Source organism: Endocarpon pusillum (assembly GCF_000464535.1).
Source record: "Endocarpon pusillum Z07020 unplaced genomic scaffold scaffold281, whole genome shotgun sequence".
NCBI lineage: Eukaryota > Fungi > Ascomycota > Eurotiomycetes > Verrucariales > Verrucariaceae > Endocarpon > Endocarpon pusillum.
Genome location: NW_006916246.1, coordinates 29,356 through 46,682, shown reverse-complemented (window position 1 = coordinate 46,682; position 17,327 = coordinate 29,356). Strand labels below are relative to the sequence as shown.

At 50.0% G+C, this 17,327-nt stretch overlaps 4 protein-coding genes across 4 annotated transcripts; 1 reads left to right on the top strand and 3 right to left on the bottom strand.

Annotated features, from left to right (window-relative positions):
• Nucleotides 1-106: 106 nt before the first annotated feature.
• On the bottom strand, nucleotides 107-2,647 carry EPUS_08418 (uncharacterized protein; the record flags this gene model as incomplete). Its single annotated transcript, XM_007804144.1, has 3 exons — nucleotides 107-137; nucleotides 980-2,392; nucleotides 2,448-2,647. 3 exons carry the CDS (start codon nucleotides 2,645-2,647, stop codon nucleotides 107-109), a joined length of 1,644 nt encoding a protein of 547 aa, XP_007802335.1.
• A 725-nt stretch (nucleotides 2,648-3,372) lies between these two features.
• On the top strand, nucleotides 3,373-5,853 carry EPUS_08417 (uncharacterized protein; the record flags this gene model as incomplete). The annotated part of the gene is made up of 3 exons (XM_007804143.1): nucleotides 3,373-3,431; nucleotides 3,479-5,639; nucleotides 5,755-5,853. 3 exons carry the CDS (start codon nucleotides 3,373-3,375, stop codon nucleotides 5,851-5,853), a joined length of 2,319 nt encoding a protein of 772 aa, XP_007802334.1.
• Nucleotides 5,854-7,192: 1,339 nt separating this feature from the next.
• On the bottom strand, nucleotides 7,193-8,294 carry EPUS_08416 (uncharacterized protein; the record flags this gene model as incomplete). The annotated part of the gene is made up of 2 exons (XM_007804142.1): nucleotides 7,193-7,578; nucleotides 7,733-8,294. 2 exons carry the CDS (start codon nucleotides 8,292-8,294, stop codon nucleotides 7,193-7,195), a joined length of 948 nt encoding a protein of 315 aa, XP_007802333.1.
• Nucleotides 8,295-13,357: 5,063 nt separating this feature from the next.
• EPUS_08415 (uncharacterized protein) lies at nucleotides 13,358-15,271 on the bottom strand (the record flags this gene model as incomplete). Its single annotated transcript, XM_007804141.1, has 1 exon — nucleotides 13,358-15,271. One exon carries the CDS (start codon nucleotides 15,269-15,271, stop codon nucleotides 13,358-13,360), a length of 1,914 nt encoding a protein of 637 aa, XP_007802332.1.
• Nucleotides 15,272-17,327: the final 2,056 nt, after the last annotated feature.

Genomic DNA, 17,327 nt, shown 5'->3' with positions numbered 1-17,327 from the left:
TATGCACGGAAAAGCGGCTTCGAGGAGCCCGCCGACCTACTGAAACCTGACCCGGATAATAAGACCAGCAAGGAGGGGAGCATTTGAAGCAACAGCAATCGGCCGTTCAAGCCTTGATACCACGGAGCCACGGCATGCTACGTACCGTCAGCAGTACCGGGCCGGTAGTTTTTGACCTCCGTTGACAGATAACTGTGCATCACGCGAATGGGAAGTTGCATTTCTGGACGAGTAGGTATCCACCGCTCCGGCCATCAATTCAGTAATACTAGTACCTATGACTATCATAATCTGCACCCTACCTGCCTACGTCTGCATCTTCCCTGAGAGCTGGCCGTTGCTTGACCTGGCCACCCAGTCATGCTGCTCCTGTTGCACAAATCAAGGCCAAATGTGTCGAGGTGAAGAGGGTAAGGATGCAGGCGAGCCTGGGAGAAAGCTAGCAGGGACCAACTTTCATCATGCACGTTGTGACGATCGGCTGCCAGATCATGTGGATTGCTCACGTCACAGCCAGCGCGCGGAGGTGAACAAGACTGGAACTGTCCACACTTAAACTCTTCGTAGATGGTAGGGTGAAGATTAGGAGCAGGATGGGCATCGATCGGTATATATATACTTTATACTCGGGCTCCAAGCAAGCACCAGCAAGGTCCTGATGACGTGCTTGGGCTTGGGCATAAAAAGTCCGTAGTGGAATGCGGAGTAAATGGATAACCAGGCACACAACGGCTTATCTACTGAATTGAAGTCTGAACTGGAAACAATACCGATTCCATATGCTGGGTTTCTGTTCGGATGGGTCATTTGGAGCTAAAAAATCTATCATTGGTACATTGCGCTCACAGCTCACGAAAGTCAAAGCTCTATCGCGGGCCACAAATGTGACTAGGTATCTCACAAAAGTACATAAAAGGCACACATCATCGATAGGCCCATAATCATGGATATCCAAAAACAAGCATTGTTGAAGACCCACCTGCCGCGGACCAATTTCGATCTCTGCAGGGCAACGATCGGAAGCTGAAGCATCATGGCCACGAAGCCATATCCTCGAAGTTTCTTCGTGATGCAGCCCATGATCAGTTCATGGCCAAAGGCGCTAACGAGAAAAGTGATCAGCATGGCGATCGAGTTGGAGAAGTATGTCTTCGAGGAGAAGTAAACATGTCGACGGAGAAAATGGTGAACGGGGATGTTCCATTCCCGAGAAAACTCCAGCCAGTCACTCGAATTCCACCAATCTGAATAGAAATGTCGATCGGCGAAACAAGTGATCTCCGCAAATGCCCCCAGAAGGTATTCGAAAATGACCAGAAACACCAGCAAAAATGTGATCATAAATGGAAATAAGAGCATGCTGATCGTCTCGGCCAAGATCAGCCCCTTATCTAGCAGCTTCGTGACGTGCTGTAGCCGACCTGCCGACTCTGCAAGTACCGGCATGATGTATTCCTCACTTATCAGGGTGAGCAGGAAGATGCAGCCAAATACCGCAAGGGTCTTGTAGAAGAGCTCTAACCACTGTATCTTGGGTGTACGCGGATATTCAAGTTCATAGCAGAGCGTGGGGCACAGCACAAAATCGCAATAATTCCACAAGGTCATATTCTTTGGATAGGTCGTTATTCCCAACGGCGATGTCAACTCACTTGCGAGGTCTTCCCGAAGCTTTTCTAGTTTTTCTAGCTTTTCTTCCTGCTCGACCATCTCTGCTGATCCGTTGGCCGTTGAATTGTGTTGTCTTGTAGGAGAGCTGGGATACTTGACCACGTCAGCCAGCGAGGCGTCACTTGGCTTGTCGAGAGATTTCAATCTCTTCTCACTCTCGCTCAGATGGCCGTTATAGAATGCATATGAATGCATTTTCATAAGCAAGACAAGGGTGTGCAAAATGAAAAAGACTTGCGCAGTCCACGTCCATTGTAACGTGAACGGCCACTTCACCCAAAGCGCCAGCCAGAAGCATTGATATACGCTCTGTATGATAATGCCTCCATTCCGCCATCGTAATGCTCGAGCACTACTCCTGAAAATCTTGTGTAGCGGCAGGGTGACAGCGGTGCTGAGAACCATTGCCCCATCGCTAAAGGCAAGCTGTATCACATTGGCGGATAACAGTTTCCATACCTGGACCCGTAAAGGGTAGCCTGTGTCTTTGATGTTTCTCAGGAAGGTCGTAAGTACCATTATTGTCAAGCTGATCCAGAACAATACGAAGAAGCCTTTGAAATCTCGATAGTCACTGCTCGGATCGAAGTGCGAAACCCTAGGAGTGTAGTTGATGGTATGGAACAGGCGGTGTTTGGCTTGTGCTCTTGCGTGTTTTCTGGCGGAAGAGATTGATTGTTCGGAGGGAGGTGCATCTGGAGGTAATGGTGTTGAACGCCCGCTGGTACATTGGAGTCAGTGCGTGGCTTGGGAATTGTGAAAAGGACATTTCTTACCTGGAGATGCCCGACACGGTTGGATCTGGTAGCAGGTGGAATCCATAGTCTTCCTGTGCTCGCAAATTGCTAGGAATCGGTGGCTTGACAGGTCGAGGCCGTAATATACGTTCTGGACTGCCTTCACCACGATAGGGTACCATGTTGATGGGCCGCGTGCTGGATGCAGCAGGGATTTCCGAGTGAGTTATGGGGTACATGTGGTTGATCAAGAAGGTCGTCGACTCCTCTCAGCACCTGCTGTGACATGATAAATTTCTGTACATATGTAGCACTATTCAACAATAAATTCTCAGCCCTCAAAGCTACCCACGTCAGGCTTTCCACGAATCTTTTCCCATTGCAGGTCGCCCGGCAATTTCCCTTGAATATTTCGCCGACTGGGACACGAAGAGATTCTGGACTGCGTTCTCTATCTGGGACAAATACATTCCGGAGAAAAGGTCTTCAAGAGAATAACTCTACATCCTGGGAAGACGATGACCCTGCTCGTACGCGGCAATAACCATTGCCCATAAAGCGCACTTCATCCCTCTTGACCCCAAGATATCTAGGTGACCGCAATGAGCTCCTGTGAGTGATTCAGGTTGGGCTTGCTCTTCCGTATGCTGAGATTGAAGCAGTAAAACAATTCATTCGCAATGTGCGAGCATCCAAGACCATCGCAGACGAACGTGCTGTTGTACAGAAAGAGAGTGCGGCCATCAGAGCCAGTTTCCGAGAAGAAAGTGGAGACTCAAATACAAGGTCCGGATGATATTTGAACTGCAGAACTGTCGTTGATGCTAGATGCAGGCGGAACAATGTTGCCAAACTGCTATACCTATTCACCCTTGGAGAGCGGACACATTTCGGACAGATAGAATGTTTGAAACTCCTAGCATCACCAAGATTCGCAGACAAAAGGTTGGGATATCTGGGAACCATGCTTCTCCTTGATGAGAATCAGGAGGTCCTAACGCTGGTAACAAACTCGCTTAAGAAGTGAGCTGCAACACCCCCTTTACAAAACATTTCTGACTGGCATATAGCGATCTGAACCACTCCAATCAATACGTGGTTGGTCTTGCCCTGTGTACGTTGGGCAATATCGCCTCAGTCGAAATGTCTCGAGACCTTTTCCCGGAGATCGAAAACCTGCTATCAACCGCAAACCCCTACATTCGAAGAAAAGCTGCACTCTGTGCCATGCGAATAGCCCGCAAGGTGCCAGACTTACAGGAGCATTTCATAGAAAAGGCCAAAGTCTTGTTGTCCGATCGGAATCACGGTGTTCTCCTCTGCGGATTGACGCTTGTCACAAGCATGTGCGAGGCAGACGAGCTCGAGGGAGGTGAGGAGGGTGTCGTGGAGATGTTCCGTCCAGTCGTGCCACACCTGGTACGAACATTGAAGGGGCTTACTAGTTCTGGATATGCGCCGGAACACGATGTCTCTGGTATTACTGATCCTTTTCTACAAGTCAAGATACTGCGACTCTTCAGAGTATTGGGCAGAGGTGATGCAACGACGAGCGAGCAGATCAACGATATACTTGCGCAGGTTGCTACAAATACCGAAGCATCAAAGAATGTTGGAAACTCGATCCTTTACGAGGCTGTTTTGACCATACTAGAGATAGAAGCGGACTCAGGTCTGCGGGTCCTCGGTATCAATATATTGGGCAAGTTCCTGACGAATAAAGACAACAATATCCGCTACGTTGCCTTGAACACTTTGGTCAAAGTTGTGACTGTGGAGCCGAATGCTGTTCAGAGGCACAGAAATACCATCCTCGAATGCTTGCGAGATCCTGATATCTCAATTCGTCGAAGAGCGCTTGATCTCAGCTTCACGCTGATCCGAGAGGACAATGTTCGCGTTCTCATTCGAGAACTTCTTGCCTTCCTTGAAGTGGCCGACAACGAGTTCAAGCCTGTCATGACAACACAAATTGGCATTGCTGCTGATCGTTACGCACCAAACAAAAGATGGCACATCGACACCATGCTCAGAGTAGTCAAGTTAGCTGGGAATTATGTCAAGGAGCAGATCCTCTCGTCGTTCGTGCGGCTGATTGCAACCTCACCAGATCTTCAAACATACTCGGTGCAAAAGCTTTATGCTGCTTTGAAAGCCGACATAACCCAGGAAGCTCTGATACTGGCCGGAACATGGGTGATTGGAGAATATGGAGATGCGCTTCTGCGCGGGGGCTCCTACGAGGAGGAAGAACTCGTTAGAGAGGTCAAAGAAAGCGACATCGTCGATCTTTACACCACAATCCTAAACTCCACGTATGCCAATCAAGTGGTCACCGAATACATCATCACCAGCGCCATGAAACTTACCACCCGCATATCAGACCCTGCTCAGATCGATCGAATTCGTCGCCTCATGTCTCAGCGAACCGCAGACCTCAATATCGAGATTCAACAAAGGGCAGTGGAATACGGCAATCTTTTCGGCTACGACGATATTCGGCGAGGTGTTCTCGAGAAGATGCCACCACCAGAGATTCGAGAAGAACAGCGCGTTCTTGGCCAGGCCACGACCTCCGCTAAAGACAAGCGATCGAGTAGAGCGCTCAAGGATAAATCCAAGAAGCTGCCTAAGCCACCAGACCAGGACCTGCTGCTAGATCTAATGGGTGGATCCGATGTTCCTTCGTCAGATCTCAAATCATCTACTAATGGCAGCAACAATACAGCCGACCTGCTAGCAGATATATTAGGTGGGGGCCCGACAACTAGTCCGCCTCGAAAAGCCGCTGGTGCCGCTGGTCGCCAATCAAACGCAGAATCCATCATGGATCTCTTCGGCGGTGGTGGAGCACCAGCCAATGGAACACAATCATCTCAAAACTCGGCACCGCAACAACCCTCATCATCATCTATGGACCTCTTCTCCGGCACGGCCACTTCCCCACCACCAACGCAATCACAGTCCCCAGCGCCTCCTACCGCCCAGCCAGTCTACAACAAAAACAACCTCGTCGTAACCATTCAGGTCCACCGGAACCCAGGGGCCTCTTCATCCGCACAACTTCTCGCTCGCTTCCGAAACGCCTCAAATTTCGAGCGACTCAGCGGGGTAGGGCTGCAGGCCGCGGTGCCGAAGAGCCAGAAATTGGTACTACAGGCTATCAACCGGAGCATGTTGGAGGGTGGGGAAGAGGCGACGCAGGCGATGAGAGTGGCGGGCGTTAGCGGGGTGAGTTTGCCTTTCTTTTTTCCCCCCCCCTTCTCCTCTTCTCTTATGTAGCAAGCGGTAAGGTTGGGGGAGTGAAGGAATGCTTTGGGCTGATTCGATGTGTGAGCATATGCAGAATCTACCGCCGAAGCTGAGGTTACGACTCAAGATCAGCTATGCGAAGGATGATGGCAGCCCCGCGGTCACGGAGCAGGTGGATTGGAGCGAGTCGTGAATCTTGAACCGAAGCGAAAGCACGTGTGCATTGTGTAAGGTGTTTTTGCTCATTGATCTCGTACCCACGCATGGGAAATCGGGTGCTGGCGTGGGCAGGCATATATTATTCCGCCTTGGCTGAGAGCTATGCTAGGATCTCTTTGATGCTGTAGCTGCGAAGCAGAGACCGATGTTCCCCAATGGGATGAAGATGAAATGAAACGAGGTCAGGCGAGATGGAACACCGGCAATCTTCCCGGGCTTACTTCCCTCCCCACACGTCAAATTCTATGTCTATCCTTCTTGTTCTATCTATCTCATTTCTTGGTCTACTACTCTCCGTCTGCGCATGCACATGCACATGCACATGCACATGCACCTTCATGAATCACGATGAAATAAAACATCTCTGACGCACCACCCCTTGAGCTGATCATTGATTGCCCTTCCCTGGGATTCTTATTCTCGGGACTCTCCCGGAGTGGATTGGAGCGGGAGGAGGGGGTGGGTCGGTTGCGTGCTTGCAAGCTTGAAGGGTGAGGAAAAGGAGACGGGGCGGAGATGAGGGTTCGAGGAGCGAGGGGTTGGAACTCGAACAGCATGTAGGTAAAAGGCGCAAATCTGGCATCTGCGCCTTCGAGATACCTTTATCTCCTGGTGGATGGATAGATGGATGGATAGGATGTCTGCGTTTTTTTCTACCCGATGTAGCGAAGTATACGATGCCTACCAACCTACACTTGTAAGGCTGCATCTCGACCTACGTGCGGTATTATTTATGCTTCATATCCACTCTCCCGGATTGTTGCTGCTGCTGCTACTGCTACTGCTACTGCGAGGTTAACGCACTCCAGCGGCGCTGACTTGACTCGCAGTGCACAACCCAACCCAACCCAACCCAACCCAGAGTTACAGCTGGAGAAGTGCAAGAAAAGGTACTGGGACTATGCTATGTTATATCAGATCTACATATCTAGGAACGTAGGTACGTAGGTAGGAATTTGTTGCGCAATTCGATATAGAGTCGATATGTTGCACCAGGTCATCAGCTACATTACTTGGCTGTGCTGCGGTTCAGCGTTGCGAGGCAGCTGGGCCCTCGGCCCTTCCCCGTTCGCTTAACCAGACGAATGATTGACGGGGAGCAGCACTCTGCCCGGTTACGAGGCCCGGGGTGGTTTCCTGTATGATGACCACCCGTATCAAGGCAAGGAATCTACTGCGTACAGGGTGGGTGAACACAGGGGTGATTTTGGAACCAGGAGATCGAGCACAGATGGGTGAGTGGGTGAGTGAGTGAGTGAGTGAGTGAGTCAGGAGAATGCATTTCTCCTTTTTCAAGCCCATTTTGCCAAGTTTTAGAACAGACATCTACTCGTTATCAATACTAACGCGAGCGACGCAACGGCGCGAATTGCAAAGGATCGTCGTCCAGGGCCCCCAACCATCCCAACCCCAGACGTAACAGTCAGAGCGCGACTCCCCACCCTCATCGTGTCCGGTCTGACACAGCCAACGCGCGAGTCCGCCCAGGGAGTGGCGGGGGCCGGGCCGCCATTCGCTGTGATGGTGGTGCTGTTGGACCAGAACGCCAGCACGAAAGGGATTGAGCGCGCCAGCATGGCGTCGTAGACGGCGAAAGCTGTGTCGTTCGGGGCGTAGCCGGGCCCGCCGAGGTTGATGGGCACGCTGGGTCTGGAGGGTGTGCAGTTCAGCGCCGAGTCCGGGTTCAGGGACGATGGAGCTGGGAGATGTGCGTTAGTTGTAGGTTAGGTATCTGTCAAGGGAGATGAGTGGGAAAGGCGAGAAGGGGTAATGACGTTCACGCAATACTAGCTGGAGCCGCTGGAGTGCGAACAGAGGCAACAAGAAGTATTTAGGGGCGGCAAAGGACATACCGATTGAGAAGGCTGATCCCCAGGAACCGTCGCTGCTCGAGTCTTCACACTCGTCTGGCGCTTGCAAGTTGACCAGATTGTGACATGCGTCAAATCTGTCGGTGGGACCGCCATCCTGTCCTATCTGCCGCGCGATAGATCTTGCAGAATTCCGGTAATATTCACTCAGCGCTTCTGAACAGCCGGCGCTGATACAGCCATCTCTGTCCGTGGGCCTCCCCCCCAACTGTATGATGCAGGTATCGTACGGGAGAGTACTTTCGTTGGTGCCAACGGTGGCGGATGTGTCGAGCCAGAGCCTCAGGCTCGTGCCCCGGCCTGAGGGGTCTCCATGGTCGGTCACGGTGCTGCTGATGGACCAGTTGGAGGATGGATCCGACCTGATCTCGCCGTTGGGGCCGTCCACCATAACCCCGGGGAATGGGGCAACGCCTGTCGCATTGGCATTATCCCGAATCGCAGAGAGGTCACAGTTGGTTGGGGGAGTGTATGTCCCGTTTTGGCAGGCTGCTTGCGTTGTAAGGCCGAGGACAGCAAGAACAGTGAGATAGTTGAGACTCATGACTGCGTGCTTGGATGATTGACGTGTTGATAGTGGCTGTAGAGCCTTGGGGTGAGCTCCATTATAAACGCCTGAGGCGGGAGTGGAACATGGCACGATGCTGGCGGACTAACATACCGTATTCACTCAACTCCATATCAAGCCTTGACGTGCACATGATCTGAGAGCAGGCAGTGCTCCGTACTTTTGCCTCAGTTCTCAGCCGTGCTATGTGGCTTGGACGATGACTACTACGTAAGTCAATGTGTGCCAGCACGTCTGAGGTCAAGAATCAAAATTACGCCCAGGTTGTTGTTTGACCCATAAAATAGGCAAGCTACACCCATTTGGGCTAAAATCACGTGTAGTAGCTTGCAATTTGTAGGTTTATGTAAAATTCCATGGAATCTGCAGCTATTTTGCGCAGAATCCTACGCAGAATACGCAGCTAATCTCGCACAGAATCCTACGCAAATGTTAGGGCTCAACTGGTTAAGACAAGTCTCAACTAGAAGCTGGGTCCAAGTGGGTTGGTTGGGTAGAACAGGAAGTGCAGTGAACGATACTAGAATGTCTTCAACTTAGGTATGAGCTGATAACATGAGTTGACTACCTAAGACTATGAAACTATCTGGGAAATGAGCGTGCTTATATAGACTAGAAGATTCGTGCTCAGAGTTGATCATCCTGATCACCTCTGATCATTGCTCATGAGTGCTCACCCTGATCACCTCTGATCATTACGTTGTCCAAGTCCGACCATGTGTGTAGTTCAGGGTCCAGTCCTGTCCAAGTCTGTCATAGTTCCTTCGCAGAGTGCCAGGCAGCTCCGTAGTGCCTGTCGGTGCTTGGCGTGTTCACGTGCTGTAACAGCAAAATCCATATCTATTTCAATGCAAAATCCTACGCAGAATCCATATCTATTTCGGCGCAGATTACGCAGCTATCTCATGCAGAATCCACAGTTATTTTGGCGCAGAATCCTACGCACAATTCGCAGCGGTGACAATATAAAATACAATACAAGATTTTAACACAAAATTCCCATTGAGAATACTCGAAAAATACACAAATTATATAGAGAGCTACTAAAGCATAACCTGGAAAAACAATCTAATTAATTATTAATTAATCTGGAGACAGGATGAGAATTACCAACTATATACAGAGTCGTGTATTAAAAGTAGGCAAACTACGCTAATATTAAGGTGAGAGCTAGCAGGTACTAAGTGTAAGCTAGGCACATTAGCCCAGAATATGCAGGCGTGCCTAGATGAGCCTTAGCACTAAGGGCCTTATAGCATACATAGTAGGTCAGTCGCTTAAAGAGAAGCCTAGAAAGTACTCAAGTTTTAGAGCCTTCTCTAGGCTTTCTTTCGGCCAGAGTACTAAGCACCTTCCCAGGCTAGTCGATACTAGTTCACTTTAGTAGAACCTTATTATCAGTGTAGTTTGACTACTTTTGATGCACGACTCCGTATTTCAAGTATTATTAGTAACTGATTAACATTAAAGATCTTACTAGATCTTCAATTTAAGCTGAGTATTCTCTCTTTCATTAATATTACCATTAATCTCTATTCTATTTCCTTTCCAGGCAGACTGTACAGCTTCAAAATATCAATAATGAGGCTGAATTCGCTGTAACAGCGCTGGGCGAGGGTTGTGTCAGGCCATTTTGTTGCACAAGACCGTATTTGACTTAAGTAAGCCTGTCTGGGGGACTGAGGCAACCGATCTTCATCATCTGCGCCATGCTTGAGTGAGAAGGCAGACAAAATCCAAATCCAACCCACATATCAATCTGATTCGATCATCTCCGTCCCGGCCAGGGGACTTCCACCACAAACCACATTGCCTAGCTTACATGCCTTGTGATAGACACGCTGCCTGCGGTTGCAACACGTTAACCGTGCACTTTTTGCACCAAGCTTTGCAGCTTAGTGCACCGCAGCGCAACGATAGAACGCAGCGCAACGATAGAACGCAGCGCAACGATAGAACGCAGCGCAACGATAGAACGCAGCGCAACGATAGAACGCAGCGCAACGATAGAACGCAGCGCAACGATAGAACGCAGCGCAACGATAGAACGCAGCGCAACGATAGAACGCAGCGCAACGATAGAACGCAGCGCAACGATAGAACGCAGCGCAACGATAGAACGCAGCGCAACGATAGAACGCAGCGCAACGATAGAACGCAGCGCAACGATAGAACGCAGCGCAACGATAGAACGCAGCGCAACGATAGAACGCAGCGCAACGATAGAACGCAGCGCAACGATAGAACGCAGCGCAACGATAGATTTTTTCAATTATTCGTACGGCCACACAAAACGCGCTCCCATTCAACGAAAAATGGCCGAATCCTATCAAGAAATTGAGGATAGAATCAATGATGCTATTTACGCATTAAACGAAGCCGAATTCCCTAATATCGCGAAAACAGCGCGCCAATTCGACGTCCCTGAGCAGCGACTCCGAAGAAGATTCAAGGGCGTTCAAAATAAGATACAATGTGGGGGGAGTAATAAGAAGCTCAATAAGGATCAAGAGCTTGCTCTTTGTCACTATCTTGATCGATTAGACGAATCAGGAGTGAGTGCACGTCCTCGAATGCTTCAAAGCGCTGCAAATTCTATCCTCGAACGTGCTCATAGCAATTCTACAACTACCCCCCCTATAGTCAGCAAAGATTGGACTCTACGCTTTCTATAACGCTATCCGAAGTACATTATAAAGAAGAGAAAGCCTCTCTCTATTCTACAAAAGCTTACGCATAATCAAGAGGAGATACAAGCTCATTTTGAGCGATTTCGTGAGACCAAGGCCAAATATGGTATCCTCGAAGAAGATATTTATAATATGGATGAAACAGGCTTTTGAATAAGCGTCCGCCTGGCCAGCCTAGATATGTTCTTAGATTGGCCCTCAAAATGTTTCTGAATTGACCCTTGAATATTTCTTCTGCCACTAATTCTTGTGGTAGTACTTCAAACCCTCTCCGAGGCCACATTTGTTGACGAATTGCCTCTAAATTATCTTATTGTGTGCAGTGAAACTGGATATTCGAATTCTGATATTCATAATAAGTGGATTCGTTATTTTGATAAATCCACAAAAGCTGTTACAAAAGGCCATGTATATAATATCCTATTTTGAATTCGAATTCATACAATTTTGCTAGAATAATACTATTATTCCCTTTTGCCTTCCTCCTCATTCTACGCATCTTCTACAGCTACTTGATGTAGTATGCTTTCAACCACTTAAGCACTATCATACAGAGGCTATTGACCGTGCCGTACGGCTTGGCAATTGCTCATTTTCGCAAGCAGCCTTTTTGGCCAATATCCACGAAATTGCAATAGCTATAGAAATAGAAAAAATCTATCGTTGCGCTGCGTTCTATCGTTGCGCTGCGTTCTATCGTTGCGCTGCGTTCTATCGTTGCGCTGCGTTCTATCGTTGCGCTGCGTTCTATCGTTGCGCTGCGTTCTATCGTTGCGCTGCGTTCTATCGTTGCGCTGCGTTCTATCGTTGCGCTGCGTTCTATCGTTGCGCTGCGTTCTATCGTTGCGCTGCGTTCTATCGTTGCGCTGCGTTCTATCGTTGCGCTGCGTTCTATCGTTGCGCTGCGTTCTATCGTTGCGCTGCGTTCTATCGTTGCGCTGCGTTCTATCGTTGCGCTGCGTTCTATCGTTGCGCTGCGTTCTATCGTTGCGCTGCGTTCTATCGTTGCGCTGCGTTCTATCGTTGCGCTGCGTTCTATCGTTGCGCTGCGTTCTATCGTTGCGCTGCGTTCTATCGTTGCGCTGCGTTCTATCGTTGCGCTGCGTTCTATCGTTGCGCTGCGTTCTATCGTTGCGCTGCGTTCTATCGTTGCGCTGCGTTCTATCGTTGCGCTGCGGTGCACTAAGCTGCAAAGCTTAGTGCAAAAAGTGCACGGTTATGCCTTGCCGTGCTAAGAGAGGCTGTGGTTGAGTATGTAATGCATTTCTCGAGGTACGGTACCGAGATTGGGGCGCCATGGGCCGGAGTCTGAGTCTGACGCCCGGAATCTTATGCAGTATTTCACTTCCAAGCAACGAAGGAGAAACAGTGCTCCTGTCAGAGACGTGAACATGGTCGCCTCACTTCCCAATGAAAATTCCATGCCTTGGTTGCCAGGGCGTGCTTGCACTATATCCTTACTACTAGTTTACTGGTTACTATCAGAGGACCGGAGGACTTAACTTCCCCTAACTATAACAATCTTTCTGGAGGTAGTGCCGCCTACCCAACTATAGGATCAAGTCTTTTCACGTGTTGCCCCGGACGATATGGCTTACCTTAAGTTGTCATGGACACAGTAGACGATTCGTCGCTCAGTAGCCGGTAGGGAGGGTATGGCCTTGAAGACATCTAACTTGGGTTCACAGGATTAAATCACATCAACTGGTCGGCTCTACCAACAATAAGGAAATTCGTCTCGTGTTACAAACTAGCTAGCTAGCTATCAGACTCGTATCAGTTCGTTGGAGTTGTGGAGGTCGGTGCAAACTGTCAGGATCTTGACGCTTCTCACATCTCGGTCCTAGCTGCGCGCTTGCCTGCTCGAATCTCATCTGAATCTGCTTGTCCTGTGCTCCTTCGTAATGGGCTTGCCTGCTCTGTTCTGTGCTCCAGAGCCCCGTGCTATGTCTGCGCCCCAATCCGGTGCTTTGTCTTTACTCGTCACCTCCATCGAGGGCTTCAAGCTTGCTTGTCTTGTGCTCCGGGCCTCAGGGCAGCGTCTTCAACTGTGGTTTCTCGAGACCAACACCATTCTTTCCCGCTCTCCATATGAAACAAAATGCTTCGCAGCAAACCTTTATCCTGTTGACCTCTGTGTAGAGGCACAGCTACTGGGAATGTCGATTAACATGAATATTTGAGCCACTAGAACATCTTCATCGTACACGAATTTTAAAGACTGCCTCTCTATCTGCAGCCTGTATCAATACCTTTCGCGAGACTGTCAACTGACAGCGTAGAGAGCGATCACCATCGTGTAGCAGTGGAATGAGCTGCACTAAGGAGTCTAGGCCAGACCTATCGAGCTCAATACACGGATGGTCTTCTGGTACCCATCCCTGGATTGCGTAGCTCAGACCTGTAACTTGAACCAGGATAGTGATCGTCATCGCGACCTGCATCACGAGGTGCCCTACTGTAAAGAGGGCTGTGAGTGCCATCTTGCGTTCTAGTTCGTGCTGAGGCGACTTTTTCGCTAGAAACTCTTGGCTTGTAGCTGCTTTCCTGGCCGTTGGGTGAGATCTCTCGATAGAGGTTCTGCACGCCACGCTGACTGCTTACACCCCTGGCAAGACGTGGAGGTTCGCGGGGCTGTGCCGACATTCGGCTAGATTCGTGACGAGACGGCGAAGGACGGGCTGGAGGGACATCCACCGGCGAGTGAGGAGTATAGGCTGTTGCGGCTCGAGATGGTCGTTTGCCAGACATGGAGAGCGTAGGCCGTTGCGGCTCCACCGGAGGGCTTTTGGCCCGACGACGTGATTCCTCAGGGTCCACACGGATAGTGCGATGCCCGCGGGTAGAGAACTCTTCTGCTTCGTCTACAATCTGATATCTTATCGCAGATGCATATTTGGGAGGACTGGTTCCAATCGTGTCAGGGGTTGCCGGACTTGAGCTTCCGTATCCTGAGTCGTGTGTTTCGTGCTTCAGGTTTGAACCACGGGATGGTGCATTATCGCTTCGACGGGCTGAAGCCCCAGATGGCATGGTTTGAGACCGAGGCATTGTTGGGACTGCGTTACGATGATCACGGACTGCTTGCGTAGTGGTTGAGCGATGAGGTTGGGGTACGTCTCTACGGTCTTCAGGGATCTTGATGTTTGCCGGTGCAGATGTTGCCGTTGGCATGGCCGGCATCTTTCTTGACCTCACATCTCTAGGAACCTCTACTTCGGGATAAGAGGGTCTTGTTGAACTAGACACTTTCGGTCGATCCCTTTCGTTGCGTCTGTCTTCCCTATCACTTCCACTTCGACGAGCGTAAGGTCTATCATCTCTTGGCTCGAAGTAGGAATGAGAAGAATCCTGTCGGTGCGTCTGCCGAGGTCGATCTGGTGCAGCTTTTTGAATGTAATCACGAGCAGAGGCGTGCCAAGCTTGGTGCTTGTCCCTGCTCCAGTCGTCATCGTCGTCATCGTCACTATACTTAGATTCCTTCCTTCGAGGGTGTTCTGGTCGAGATCTTCTTGGCGTAGAAGACGCTGATCTGGCTTTTGCTGCCTTGCGATTCACGCTGACATACGTTTCGGTGTCAGTGTCGCTATTCGAGTCGTCCTCCACATACGCTCTTCGACTATTGTGCTTATCAGACGCGTCTCGCTTTCGTTCTTGGTCTCTGCTTTTCGCAGTCGCAGCTCGAACATCCTTTTCCTTGATCTTTTCCTTAGCAAGCGCAGCTTGCTTCTGCAATTTCAGAGCAATTTCAATCGGAATACCGCCAGCTTTCCAGCCTGTGCTCTTCCTCTCTACATATCCACCTGAAGGCTTTCTCTCATAGTTTTCTGCCTTTCTTGCTGAGGCACGGGATGGCTCTTCTCGGAATCTGTCTTCTTCGTCAAAGAAGGCCGCACCTCTAGGCACTCTCTCCTCATAATAATCTCCACCTCTGTACTCGCCTCCAGCACTAAACTGAGAGGGCCGTGTAGGATATGTCGACGACCTGACCGGAAGTTCTCGTCCGAGAGCCTCCTTCCGCAATTCGGCCAACCTGACCTTGTCATCGTAGCGGGATCGTTTGGCTGGGTCACTAAGGAGTTCATATGCTTGTTGAACCTTCTGAAACTCCTCTCTTCCCTTGACACGTTCTGCTTCGTCCTTTATCCGATCGGGGTGGAATTTGAGAACCAACTTTCGATGAGCACTACGGATTGTACTGAGATCTGCATCTTTAGAAATGCCTAGAGCGAGATAAGGATCGATCGGAGGTGGAGACGACATGGTTCTGGCATGTAGAGGGGGACGATAATTTCAAGTGGCGTTGAGAGAATGGAATGCACGACTTATTGTGGTTCAAAAGGCGGTCGCGGTGCCATCCATTGTAAAAAAGCGGTCAAAATAAGGCCAGGAGGGTAGACACGGTCCCTAAAAGGTACTCGAGTAACATAAATGTAACAGACGACTTGCAGGTTAATTATGGGTGGTTGTTGCACACTGTGAGACGATGATGGACTTTGTTGGGTAGTGGCAAGTAGAAGACCTTTCACCCTGATCCTGATCGGGAGCAGGACGCCGGTTGCCGTCCTCTTCCAAGCCACAAAACTGCGGGGCTTATGTAACTTGGGTGAGCAAATAAATTAGCGATGACCGCATTGACCAGCAGATTGTCATGCACCATTCACGTTGGATTTCATGCCGTGATTGAATGGATTATGGAACAGGATTTTAGCATGTCTGAGCAAGAATAGGTAGATAAGGAGGACGAGTCCTCCAGAGGGGGGATGGGACGGGGCGGTACTCGAAATCCAGTGAGTTAGATGGACTGGTGGGTTAGGGCTCAATGTTCGGCCCTGTCTACGAATCCTACTCTAGGTCTGGTGAAGGAGCAGTGAAAAGAGTTTAGCCAGTCGTATTGTGTGCGGTCGACTCAGGTAGGACACTGGGCTTGGGGGGCCATTCAACACCCGGCGCTTCCTTACAGCCATTCAAGCCTTGCCATCACATCCCTGTTCCCACTTTTCTCCGTCAGTTCCCCCTCATCGGACCCCCCAGTAGTTAGTTCTTCTGGTGGTAAAAACCTATAAGGTTTATTGAAGAGCCTGAGACACCAGGAACATTCTTCAACACGCCGCTGTCAGATCTCGATCCGTGATGTAGTCGTATTTCTGATCATCAACACACTTTCACAAGCCCAAGGCATCGTGCCTCGTGCCTTATGGTGGTACTGACATATGTGACTCTGATCCATTCTCGCTAGGGCCCATCGGGCCATCACGCGGGGCGGCGAACTAAGCGGCTAGGACTTCCTGAATTTGAGGCGGAAGGCGGAGGAGGCAATGTGCATGCTGTTGCGGTGAGATGCTTGGTAACAGGCAATTCGCTTTAAATAAATCCACCAGGCTAACCTTCGACTCTTTGCCATATGATGTTGCTCGTGCACTGATCATTTGATTGATGGAAAGAATTGAACTCGCTCCACGCTCTCAGGCCATGATGGTACTTCTTCTCATAGAACCCGTCCTGCGCATATAATAGGTGCGCCAGCAAGACAGCGAACCATTAGCTTTGATGATGCGGATGACCCACTCTTCGTATGACGAGAAACCGGCGATTGGTGAGAGAGAGATGCATAGGCGTATTTGAAGCTGACCAACAGGGTAGACTTCCATCAGCGACCGTCGGCTTGAGACAACCAAGCCAAGGCCTGATCAATCATGTTGCAGTCCCAGGTGACAACAACGCAGAGTTGCGAAATGGAGCCTAACGTAGTAGAAGGAAGTATCCTGGACCACACCGACTCCTAAGCCGTCGGCAGGAGGAAGCCACCCGTTGCAAAGAGCCACATGTGCTGCTACTGCTGTCGTGCATATGCTTAAGCGCTTTGAAACATTGGTCCAATCAATTTTGACAGGATCTTGCATTAACTACTCTAGTACGGGCTACGGGTGGCTCGAACTCATTCCTTGTATCAGAGGGCCGACCAAGTCCAACGTGGTACGACAATATACCATGTCGATTGTTGGTATCATACTACAACCCGTGAGTGCCCTGACGTATTCCTTTGGTTGCAGATCTTGAGAGTGGTGGTGGTGTGGTGGTGGTGGTGGTGGTGGTGGTGGTGGAAGAGAACCCCTCCCCACAACTTACAATCGAAACCCCCGCACCATATTCTCAGTCAGCTGAATGTCAGCCACACTGGGCCATCTATTGCTTTGCTCACCTCAAAGGTCAGATATCACCTAAACCTGTGATACCCCCTGTTCTACCACCTGTTCAAGCCAGGCGCAGCTGTTCACCGAACGTGCAACGTGACGGCGTGCTGGAAGATGGGCTACCC